This window comes from Phascolarctos cinereus, unplaced genomic scaffold, assembly GCF_003287225.1.
Source record: "Phascolarctos cinereus isolate Bilbo 61053 unplaced genomic scaffold, phaCin_HiC Scaffold_5;HRSCAF=322, whole genome shotgun sequence".
NCBI lineage: Eukaryota > Metazoa > Chordata > Mammalia > Diprotodontia > Phascolarctidae > Phascolarctos > Phascolarctos cinereus.
In genome coordinates, this window is record NW_027555958.1 from 315,608,224 (window position 1) to 315,620,916 (window position 12,693).

At 38.6% G+C, this 12,693-nt stretch overlaps 2 protein-coding genes across 7 annotated transcripts in view; one reads left to right on the forward strand and one right to left on the reverse strand.

The window, feature by feature from the left end:
• SUMF2 (sulfatase modifying factor 2) overlaps nt 1-12,693 on the forward strand; it is an 83,920-nt gene that overhangs the window by 56,052 nt on the left and 15,175 nt on the right. The gene's annotated exons all lie outside the window — the stretch shown is intronic.
• Nucleotides 1-12,693, reverse strand: part of TEX14 (testis expressed 14, intercellular bridge forming factor) — a 137,040-nt gene that overhangs the window by 38,204 nt on the left and 86,143 nt on the right. For all 6 annotated transcript variants that reach the window (XM_020991862.1, XM_020991869.1, XM_020991865.1 and 3 more), the window contains exons 16-18: nt 12,180-12,262; nt 7,431-7,709; nt 4,437-4,537 (exon numbers count right to left, since the gene is read on the reverse strand). In XM_020991862.1, the coding sequence (XP_020847521.1) occupies nt 4,437-4,537; nt 7,431-7,709; nt 12,180-12,262 (463 nt within the window). The remainder of the gene's footprint in view (nt 1-4,436; nt 4,538-7,430; nt 7,710-12,179; nt 12,263-12,693) is intronic.

Below are 12,693 nucleotides of genomic sequence, written 5' to 3' on the forward strand. Positions count from 1 at the left end.
GATAGTTATTGGGGATGGAAGACTCAAATAAGTGTTTTTTGAGGAGGCGGAGACATGGGTATATTTATAAGCAGCAGGAAAGGAGCCAGCTGAAAAGAAATTGAAAATAAGTGATCTATTGTGGATGACGGGGGTGGGACAAATTTGTTGGAGGAGATGAAATGGAATGGGGTCACTTAACAAGTAGAGGGGTTAACCTTGGTAAGGAGTAAGGTCATTTCATCATGTAAGACAGGGGTGAAGAAGCAGATAGTGGCAGAAAGCATCTGAGTGATAAAAGATGAGGAAGAAGGGAGAAGAGGGGGCTTGTGGCAAACGGTCTCAATTTTTTCTAAAAAATATATGGCAGGATTTTTATCAGAGAGGGTGAGGGTAAAGGGAGTAATGAGAGTCATTTAGGTTTGGAAGAGCTGCCATGAAGAGTGGGATAGTGAGTTGATAAGGGGTGCAGAAAGACTATGTAGAAGCAGTGAGGGCCCAGTTGAGGTCATTTAACATAAATCTGTAGTGGACCCTGTCAGAATGGTTACATACTTTTCTCTATCTTCATTCAGTAGCATGTACCTAACAGGAATGAAGGCAATGGAGGGTGGAAGTGATCCAAGGTTAAGACTTGGTAGGGTATGATAAGTGAAATAAGGGTGGCTAGAAATTTAAAAGAAGACAGTATAGAATTAAATTGGTTCACTACGGGATCAAGATGGGGAAAAGAGGAGAGAGTGGTTAGTGCAAGGAAGATGGCCTGGGAGAGAATTGGGGGATCAGATAATTGGAGGTCACAGTGTGGACAAAGAGTGGGGCTTGGTAAGGGGAGGCAGAGGGAGAGGTAGAAAGTCTTCAGAGTATGATTGGATAAGTGGACTTTGGAATTCTTTTTTTTTTTTTGGCTAGGCAATAGAGTTAAGTGACTTGCCCAGGGTCACACAGCTAGTAAGTGTCAAGTGTCTGAGGCTGGATTTGTGGACTTTGGAATTCTTGAAAGAAGTGCTACATTTATAGGTGATAGCAAGATCAAGGGTATGACTATCTTAGTGTGTGACTGAAGGAGTGGGTCATAGGAAGTGAGTAGATTGAGGAATTAGGGTGTTTGAGAAATGGTTATTGTGTATATTAAGTCCCCTAGTATGAGCGCAAGAATTGGGGAGGAGAGAAAAATTGTGAATCATGTATTGAATTCACTGAGGAAAGAAGAGGGGTGACTGTAGAAAACAGCTACAGGGATTTTGACTGGGTATAGAAATGAATAGCATGAAGGAGGAGAGGTTATTGAGTGAAAAAGGTAGGGTGGAAGTGGCAATGGGGAATAAGGAGTATTCCAATTCCTCTGCCTTGACCAATGAGCTAAGGGGAATGAGTGGAGGTGTAGCCAGTATTGGAAAGGGTAGCCAGGGAACTATGTCATTAGGGAGAAGCACATTTTAGTAATAGCCAGAAGACGGAAGGACTGGGAACAGAAAAAAATTTGGGAAGGGAAGTTTGTTGCCTACGGGACAAGAATTCCAAATGGCATAACAGAAATGGAGAGTGGCATTTGGGTGGAACTTTGGGGTGGGAGGGTTAAGAGGAATAAGAATAAGGACTAGGCTGGTGGGGAATGTGATTTGGAGGATGACCTACAGGGGAACACATATGCTGCCTAGGTGAGCCTGAGTCTCAGGTCTCTGACTGCCATTGATGTTTTGTGCTCTTTTTCTTTATCATTGGTGATCTTGAATAGTGATCCTTAAGATGACAATTTCTAGCTCTGGAGGCAGACTTGTGAATTTAAAAGATTGGGAGCTCCTGAGTCCCTCAGGGAGTTTTATGAACAGTGCAAAGCAGGTGAAGATGAAATTAGTATTTAATAGTGCCTCTAAGGGTTCTATGTTTTAGTGTTTAAGTGTTGATCTCCTGGGAAAAGTATCATAGCAGTTTTAGGTTACTGCTTCACGTTTAAGTTTTGTTAATGTGCATTTGTGACCATTTGTGTTTGAAGCATTTCTTTTAAAGTGAAGCAAATAAGGAGCTGCTCTATATCTGACCTATACTGCAGAGAGTATCTTTTTACCCCCCTTTCAGGGAAACCCTAGATATGAGCTAAACCTAAGCTTTAAGTGATTATCTCTAGGGCTCTAGGATGGGAAGGGCTTAAAAAGCCAGTGCCCAAAAAAGAAAATCCTAACTCCTCCCTTTAGGGGCTAGGCTCCCCTACTCTGAATACATGGGTACACAGTTTAGGACCCCTTAGAGGGAGAAGATAATCGCCCTAGCCTCCCTAGGATTGGTTAGTTACAGGGTAATACATCACAGGCATGACTGGCTTTGTGATTCTTAGGGGAGACAGAACTATCAAGTTTGTTTTCCCCTCAAAATGAAAAGCAGTGTGGCAGAAACTAGGTATGGAACATTTCATATCACATACCAAAATAAGGTCCAAATGGTTATATGATACAGACATAGAGAATTATATCACTGGACATGTATAACCTATATCAGATTGCTTGCCATCCTGAGGAGGGGGATTCAGAGGGAGGAAGAAAAATTTGGATCTCAAAATTTTATAAAAAATGAATGTTGAAAATGATCTTTAATCGGGGCAGCTAGGAGGCGCAGTGAATAGAGCACTGGCCCTGAAGCCAGGAGGACCTCAGTTCAAATCCTGCCTCAGACCAAACACTTGACACTAGCTATGTGACCCTGGGCAAGTCACTTAACCACAACTGCCTAAAAATAAAAAGAAAAAAAGAAAAAAGAAAAAAAAGAAAATAATCTTTACATGTAATTAGAAAAAAGAAAATACTATTTAATAATTAAAAAAAAGATATGCCACGAATTAATTAGAAGAACATGGAAAAAATTACCCATCAGATCTATGCATCGGTGAAGAATTCATGACCACACAAGAGACAGAGAAAATCATAGGCAATAAATTGGAAAATTTTGATTAAATATTTTGATATTTTGATAAAAATAAAGAAGTTTCTGTACAAGCAAAACTAATGCAGCTAAAATTAGAAGAGAAGTAGTTAAGTGGGGGAAAAAATCTTTGGAGCAAGTTTCTCTGATAAAAGTTTCATTCCTAAGATATATAATAGACTAAAATTTTTAAGGAAAAAAAAAGCCACTGGGGCAGCTAGGTGGTGCAGTGGACAGAGCACCAACTCTGGAGTCAGGAAGACCTGAGTTCAAATTCAACCTGACACATGATGCTCACAAGCTGTGTGACCCTGGGCAACTCACTTAACCCTGACTGCCCTGCAAAACAAAACAAAACAAAAAAGCCATTTCTCAATTGATAAATGGTCAAGAGATAGGAATAGGAAAAAAAAAAAAGATGAATAGGCAGTCTAGTGGGGAAGAAATCTAAGGTATCAATAGTCACATGAAAAAAAATGTTCTAAATTGCCAATAAGTAGAGAAATAAAAATTAAAACAATTCTGAGATTTAACCTCACACTCATCAGATAAGTTGACAAATAAGGAAAACGTCAAATGCCACTGAAGATATGGGAATACAGGTACATTTATATACTGTGAGTAGAACTGTGAAATGGTCCATTCATTCTGGAAAGCAATTTGGAGCTACACATATATCCAAAAAACTATTAAACTGTGCATACCTTTTGACCCAGCAATATCATTATCCAAAAAAGAGATCAAAGAAAGAGGAAAAGTACCCATGTGTACAAAAATATTCCTATCAGCTCTTTTTGTGGTGGCAAAGATTTGGAAACTGAGGAGCAGCCATAAAATGGGAACATGTTATGCTATATGAATGTGTTAAAATACTACTTTGATATAAGAAATTAAGAAGATGGTTGTTTGGGAAGACTTGCATGAAATGACATAGAGTGAAATGAGCAAAACTAGGAGAAGAATGCATACAATGATAACAATATCGCTAAGACAAACAACTCAGAAAGACTTAGGAACTCTGACCAACACAATAACCAACCATAGTTCCAAAGGATTCATGCTTAACCCGCCTCTTGATATGGAAGTAACAGATTCAGAGTGAAGATTAAGACGTGTTTTTTGGATATGGACAATGAAAGAAAATTTGTTTTGCTTGATTGTACACGTTTGTAACAGAAGTTTTGTTTTTCTTGCATTCTCAATAGGGGAGGAAGGGTAGGTAGCTAGGAGAGAGAATTTGAACCTGAAAATAAAATAAAATTGAGTTAAAAAAATTTTTTTTAAACTCCAAAAACAACTTTGTTTCCCCCCCATTAGAAAATATGTATTATTTACAGACTAAAAGAACGTTTAAAAGGATCTTAGAGAATAAAATCCAACCCTGTCCTAATTTAACAGGTGAGGGAGTAGAGGTCTAGAAGTGTTAAGGGATTTGCCCGAAGTCACAAAGCCATTTGGTTAGATCTTGTACATAAGGAGGACAAACAAAGGCTTTCTTAGTTCCCTGGAACCTGCCTGATTGCCTATTCTATATTACTTACACTACAGAGCTTCTCAATTCTTTCAGGAGAGTCAGAATGTTTGTGAAAGGCTCCTCCATGTTCTGGATGCTTTTTCTTTCTTGGTAAGTGATGTCTTGTGCCTAACAAATAGAACATGCTGGGGATCAAACAAAATCATTCATCTATACTGAAATTCAAATAAGTATTTTAAGAGTAGTGGGGAAAAGATGACATGCTTCTCTACGACAAAACTATTCTGTGCCCTGTCAAGGGTAGGTAAGGATGGACATCTTGGTCTGGTTCAGATTTTGTAGAAGACTGAGCCATTTTGGACTAGTCTATGTAAAAAAGGCATCTCTAGGTAATAGCTCCTTCCAACATCACTGAAGGAGAGATCAGATTCTGAATACCAAAATCTTAAGCCAGTGTTTTTTTCTGCATAAGGATATATTACAATTTTGAAAATGTCCTTCTTTGACTTACAAATGATGATGAAACCACTTTGTATTTCATACTATAATGGTAGGGAAAGTATCCAGGGGATTTTCAGGTGCTTGGAAACTTAGCTTACAAACATATAAAGAAGGGGTCATATTCTTAACCTGGGTTCCATAAGCTTGTTGGGTTTTTTTTAAAATTTTATAATTATATTTTAGTATAATTGTTTTCCTTTGCAATCTTTTGTATTTTATTTAAGTATCTACAAACATTTTGAGAATGTTTGCAGTCTTTACCAGATTGCCAAAGATGTTTGTGACACAAAAAAGGTTAATAATCTCTGCAATACAAAGGGAAGATCTTTAGGGTAACAACTATTCTGACCTTAGGACTGGGAGAATTAATGTGGTTTGTTTAGAGCAAGTCAAGACTGTGTGCAAAAACATGAGTGGGCATCTCTTTCTGAACACGGAGTGCTTAGGTTCAAGCTGAGTTTACAGCACAGTTCAATTCAACTGTTAGATCTGGGGTCATTCAGCCACCCTTGAAATGGAATGTACTTCAAATCCTAGAACCTCAGAGTTGGAAGCATCTTAAAGGTCCTCTTCTCCAACCTTACATCCCATCTCCTCTATCATATCTCTTGCAGATGGTTATTCATCCTCTGCTTAAAAGTCTTTGGTGACAAACAGCTCACCTCAAAAGGCATCCTATTCTATTAAAAATATATATTATTGATGCCATGTCTTTGCATCACAGTCATTTCTACTATCCCACTCCAGACTGAACCTGCCCTTGTAACCAATGAAAATTAAGGAAAAAGACCTGATATAGCAACTGACTCATCCTGGTTTCTTGCAAAGCTTGATAGTTGGAAAGTTTTACCAAAAAGTTCTCATGTAACACAATTTTCATATTCTTTATCCTTCTGGCAGCCTTCCCCACAGAATTATATGTGTAATAGGGGTAAGGAAGGTCAGGAAGAAGGATGAGATTTGGCCAATGACAGCCCAGTTCTCAGAAGCACGCACACTGTGCACATGGTTGGAGGCTGTCCTATCCCACGTCATCATGGATTTCTAGAAGGAAGGTCCCGAAGGCTCCACATGGGAACTGCATCAAGCAGAGCACCATGTACATGCTCCTGAGGACTAATAGCTCCTGTTAACCAGTCTACCCATTATATAATCACAGAATCTCAGAGTTGGAGGGGACCTCAAAGTCTACCTAACTGAACTCCTACTTTGATAAGAATTCCCATAATACATCCAAAAAGAGGTCATACAGTCATTGCTTAGAGAACTCCCAAAGCAGCCTATTATACTTTTGGAGAGCTATCACTGTGAGAAAAAATTTTTTTACATGAAAACTAAATCTGCTTCTCCACAATTTTCACCCGTTGCTCCCACATTTGTCCTTTGGGGACAGACAGAATAAGTCTAATCCCTCTTCAATAATACTTGAAGTAGGCTAACAAATGTCTGTGCTGGGTCTTTTCTTCTTCAGGCTGGTTATATATCCCCAGTTCTTCAAACCAATCCTCAAATGCCATGATCTTAAAGCCCTTCACTATCCTAGCCATTCTTCTCTGGCCAATTTATTGATGTTGTTCCTAAAATGTGGCACCGAGAATTGAACACCACACTCCTGATGTATTCTGACTAATGAATGGTACTTTTCTGTTCCAAGGTACAATCCTTTCATAAGGAAGTCTGAGATCACAGTTTTGGGGTTATTTTGGGGGGTGCTCTATTACACTGATAACCTAAAATGAGCCTGTAGTTCACTAAAACTTTCCAGTTCTAGCCATACCAGTAATTCCCATCTTATATTTGTTAAGCTGATTTTTTAACTGAAGTGTAGACTATATTTATCCTTGTTAAATTTCATCTTATTATTATACTTAGCTCATCATTATGACCTGTCAGGATCCTCCCGTATTCTGATTCTGTCATAAAGTATGTTTGCTATCCCTCCTACCTTTTATGTCATGTGAAAGTTACTAGTATAAGAACACCACTTATTCCCTAGAGATAAGATATCCTATTGACCCCATTTAACTTGCCAAACTGCCCTTTTTCAAATGTGCTGCCTAGAAGCATACTCTAGATGTGGCCTGACTAGCACAGAGTACAGTGGGACTACCACCTCCCTTATAGATATCAGACTTCTATTTATGCAGCTTAAGCTTGTATTAGCTTTTTATGTAGCAATCACACTGATTTTATTTTTTTCATGTTGGATTTGTGGCTGACTCAAATCCATAAATATGTTTTCATATGAGATGTCACTGAGTCAAATGTCTCCAGTCCTACATTTGCATGGGATGGAAATTACTGAAGTTGACTCCTTTAGGACAAAAGTTTCCATCTGATAAAATAAGATATAATCTCTCAATCTCTCTCTCTCTCCCCCTTCCCTGTATAGTTCCTTGCCTGAAGGCAGGATCCAGGGAAAAGAATCTGCTGCTTCAATCTAGCAGAAAAGGTTCTTAAAGACATGCCTAGAGCTGAATAATAGGCTATGTAGCTTTCCAATTAGATGTAAACGTGGGCAGAACACCTGCATAAATATTATTCTTGCAATCAGACTTACCTATCACATTTTGGATTCTCATCTCTTCCTCACTGTCCTCACCATCAGAGTCATTGTGGATGATTTTCTCACATTTGCCCTTTCTTCCTGGATTATTGTGATCTCTTGGAGGATCAGCCTGGTGGCAGTCAGTATTCACTGGTTCCCTAAGAGGAGGCTGCTTCATTGATTCAGATTCATTTTCTATCTCACCGTCTGAAGTAAGATTGCTCTGAGGATACCAAAGAAGACTTCCAAGCTGTCCACTAGCTGCTTTTTCGGCCATTTCTTTCACTTCAGCTAGACCGCGGAAAAATAAAGTTTAATATATCTTTTCATCATGAACATCTGAAGTAGATGATTTTTAGTTCCTAAAGAGTATCACTGCTACTACTGCAACTCAAGAGCACAGCAGTGGCACCCTTTATATAGGATCAAAGGATTTCAAGCTGAAAGGGACCTTAGAGATCATGTTGCCCAACTCTCTCATTTTACAGGAAAAGAAAGAGACATGAGCCAAGATAGCAGATTAGGGGCAGTTACACAGTTGAACCCTCCCAACATTCCCCTCCAAACAACTTTAAAACAATGCCTCCAATCAAATTTTGGAGTGGCAGAACCAATAAAAAGTCATGGCGAGATATTTTTCTGGCCTAAGAAAACTTAAGAGGTAGTCAAGAAAAGTCTGTAGCATCGGGGTGGAGGGCTATCTAGAGCCCATGCTGGTGTCAACAGTGGCCCACAGAAGCAACAGCTTGGGGAGCTCTCAGCCCAGAATGGTAATGAGGTTGGACAACTAGTCAGGAAGAGATTACAGGGGACCCTTTTCTTGGCACTGTGTACAGCTGGTGCTGATTGGCAACTCTTTGCCCATATGTAGTTCTGGGTTGAAGTTCCAGGGTAGAAAGGAGTGCTGACAGTTGGTTAAAAAGGAGCAAGGGCCCTGGTCACAGTACCAAAACAGAGAGGAGCACTAGTACATTCAACTTCTGGGGACCAGGGGCCTTTTCTGGGTAAAGACCAGAGCACAGGCTAAGAGAGCAGTGACCATACCTTTCCTAGAATCACACCAACTTAGAAACAACAAAAACTTGCAGACCTGCCCCAAGAACTAGTTCTGAAAACAGCAGCCCAAAAAAGCCTGAGACAGTATATCACTACATCTACATGAGCAGAGCCCAACTTTAACATAAAGTTCAAAGTCAAGAAATAGGCTAGAAAAATGAGTAAACAACAAAAATAATTTGACTGTAAAAAGTTACTATGATTGCAAGCAAAGTCAAGATATAAACTCAGAAGAAGATAACAATGTGAAAACAGCTACCAAAAAAACCTCAAGGAAAAATGATAAATGGAACCTAGCCCAACAAGAATTCCTAGAAAAATGAAAGAAATGAATGGTAGAGGAAAAATTAGGAAAAGAAATGAGAATGATGCAAGAAAATTATGAAAGGAGAACAACTTGGTAAAAGAGGCACAAAAAATACTGAATAAAAAAAACAGAACTGTTCTAAAAGAGGCATAAAAATTCACTGAAGAAAACAACTCCTTTAAAAGCAGTGGGAACGGGGCAGCTAGGTGGCACAGTGGATACAGCACTGGCCCTGGATTCAGGAGGACCTGAGTTCAAATCTGACCTCAGACACATAACACTTATTAGCTGTGTGACCTTGGGCAAGTCACTTAACTCCATTGCCTAACCACCCCCCCCCAAAAAAAAAGCAATTGGAAAAGTAAAGTGGAAAAAGAAGTACAAAAGCTCACTGAAGAAAATAATTCCTTAAAAATTAGAACTGGGCAAGGGGAAGCTAATGACTCCATGAAACAACAAGAAACAATAAAACAAAGTCAAAATAATAAAAAAAAAATAGAAGAAAATGTGAAATATCTCTTTGGAAAAACAACTGACCTTGAAAACAGATTGAGGGGGCAGCTAAGTGGTGCAGTGGATAGAGCATTGGCCCTAAAGTCAAGAGGACCTGGGTTTAAACCCAGCCTCAGACCAAACACTTGACACTAGCTGTGTGACTGTGGGAAAATAACTTAACCCCAATTGCCTAAAAAAAAAAAATAGATCAAAGAGAGATTACTTAAAAGATATTGGAGTACTTGAAAGCCATGAGCAAAGAATGAGTCTACAGACACCATATTTCAAGAAATTATGAAGGAAAACTACATCAATTTCACAGATCTAGAGGGTAAAATAGAAATGGAAAGAATCTACTGATCACCTCCTGAAAAGAGATCCCCAAATTAAAACTCCCAGAAATATTACAGCCAAATTCCAGAGCTCTCAGGTCAAGAAGAAAATATTGCAAGTAGCCAGAAAGAAACAATTCAAATACTGTGGAGCCACAGTCAGAATCAGAAAAGATTTAGCAGCTTCCTAAAGGAGTGGAGGGCTTGGAATATATTTCAGAAGACAGAAGGAGCTAGGATTACAACTAAGAATCATCTACCCACAAAACTGAGTATAATCCTTCAAGGGAAAAAATTGATATTTAATGAAATGAAGGATTTTTAAGCATTCCTAACGAAAAGACCAGAGCTTAATAGACAATGTGACATTCAGATAGAAAACTCAAGAAAAGCATATATGGAAGAGTGATCATAAGGAACTCGATATACATTCCTATATGGGAAGATGACACATGTAACTCCTAACAACTTTATCATTATTAGGGCAGTTAAAAAGAGTTTACAAAGACAAAGTGCATGGGTGTGAGTCAGTTATGTTGGACTGACCTCCAAAATAATGAAGGGGTGAGAAAGACAGATGTGCTAGGACAAGGGGGAAGGGAGGGGCGGAATGGGGAAATTTTTCTCACATAAAAGAGGTATGCAAGGAAGAGCTTTTACAGTGGAGGGGAAAATGCAGGGTGGGTGGCAGGCAATACTTGAACCTCACTCTCATTGAAATTGGTGCAAAGAAGGGAGAATACACACACACACACACACACACACACACACACACACACACACACACACACTCAGCTGCATATAGAAACTTACCCAATAAGGAAACAGGAGGGGAAGGGGATAAGAGAAAGGGGAAGATGATAAAGGGGAAGGCAAATTAAGAGAGGCAGTAGTTAGAAGCAAAACAGACTTTTGAGGAAGGACAGGATAAAAAGAGAGAGGAAAAAACAAAAGATAATGGGATGAAAGGAAATAGTTACATAAATGTGAATGTGAATGGGATGAGCTCATCCATAAAACAGAAGCAGATAGCAAAATGGAATTAGAATCCAACATGTTATTTACAAGACACATTGTTTTCTTTTTTTCCCTGTGGGGCAATCGGGGTTAAGTGACTTGTCCAGAGTCACACAGCTAGTGAGGAGTGCTATGTGTCTGAGGCCACATTTGAACTCAGGTCCTCCTGACTTCAGGGCCAGTGCTCTATCCACTGTGCCATCTAGGGGCCCCTATAAGAGACATTCTTGAAAACAGAAAGACACAGAGTTAAAATAAAGGCCTAGAGCAGAATTTAATATGCAAAGCTAAAGTAAAAAAGGCAGAGGTAGTAATCATGATCTCAGACAAAGTAAAAGCAAAAGTAGACCTAATTAAAAGAGATAATCAGCAAAATAACATTTTGCTAATAGGTACAATAGACAACAAAATAATTTTTTTACATTTTTTTCAGCAAGTTTCTCTGATAAAGACCTCATTTCTCAAACATATACTGAGTATAAAAGCGAATCAAATTTATAAAAATAAGAGCTGTTCCCCAATTGATAAATGGTGAACACCATCACCTTGTAACAGTGAGGGTTCAACTGACACTAGACAAGACAAATTTGCATTGTTCCCAGGGAGCATGACTGGGTAACTTCTCTGCACTGTTCAGTAACATATGAGTAGGAAGATGGTGAGGGTGAGGAGTTCAGAGGGGAAGAGACAATGACAAGGCACAAGAGATGATAAGATGAAGGAACAAGGGCTTTGAAAGCAGACAATAGTGTAAAGCTGAACTAGTTAACTATAGAGTTGAAATTGGGAAAGGATATAATACATATACATATATAAGACTATACCTATGAATACATATACATATATATCTTTTCTAAATATGCTTACTTCTAAGTTTGAGAATGCAAAAACAGGCATCAAATCCTACATTAGTTTAAAAGACAACACTTCTTTACACTGTGACTTCTTTATACTGACATAAAATAATTACAGTCAGAGTATACCAAAGGACATACTATATATTATCTTTTTTTATATATTTGAAAATATGTAAAAAATCTGTGATTTTGTCAGCATGGGGAACTCCTGGTGTGGGAATACCCCATACCAATGCAGATGACAACCTACCCATGATTTAGATTCAGAGACTGTATTTGAACACAAGTTTTTTCCTAATTCTAAGTCTAACTATCTACTAGGCAATGCTGTCATGACAACACACTTATGTATAGGGAGTTGAACATATACATACATATACATATATAAAACAGAGTAAAATATATATTGCATACTATGTGATGACATTTGTCCTATGAATTATGTAACATTTTACATAAACAATAAACAAAGTATAGAAAAGACACCTTCTCCATTTCATTGCCTGTTAGTCAAAAAGATGATCTTTTTAAGGTGAGATCTGCTGTAAGAAAATAGTTTTTGGTCATTCAGAGTAAAGGTCGCTGCTATGGCCATAACCATTTTAGTACATGCTATGGAATCATATATCCTAAATAGATATGAAAAAATAGATTGAATTAAATACTACATAAATCAAAGCTATGACTTCATACTTACCTGTCCATTTTAATCTTGCTTCTCTGTCATCATTTCCTGTCTTTGAGTTATAGAATTCAGATGACACTGATTCCACACTCATCCTAAAGGGGTTTAGAGTTATTGTAGTTATCATTTTTTAAAAGAAAAACACATCTGTTTTGTACTTGCCAAATACAAAGGCTATCAGCGCAACTTGAGAAACTGTCACTCCTGGACCAACCTATTCTATCACTGGAAGTTATATTCATGCTTTTCAACCACCAGGGGCACCCAAATCAGCCATCTTCAAGGAGTGTGTGTATGTGTGTGTGTATGGAGGGGATAAGGGGATGGGCGTGGAGGAGAAAAGGGCCGAGCACTTTGGACCACAGGCCCGGTTCTTGTATTCAGGAAACCAGGCCACATTCAGTACAACCAAGTTACCTCCAGAGCTGCTGCTGTGATGGACCCAGGTGACCCGGGCAGTCAAAAAAGGCAGTACAGTACACTGAAAATCCACGAGCACTGAGTGATAATGCTAATTCTATTATTA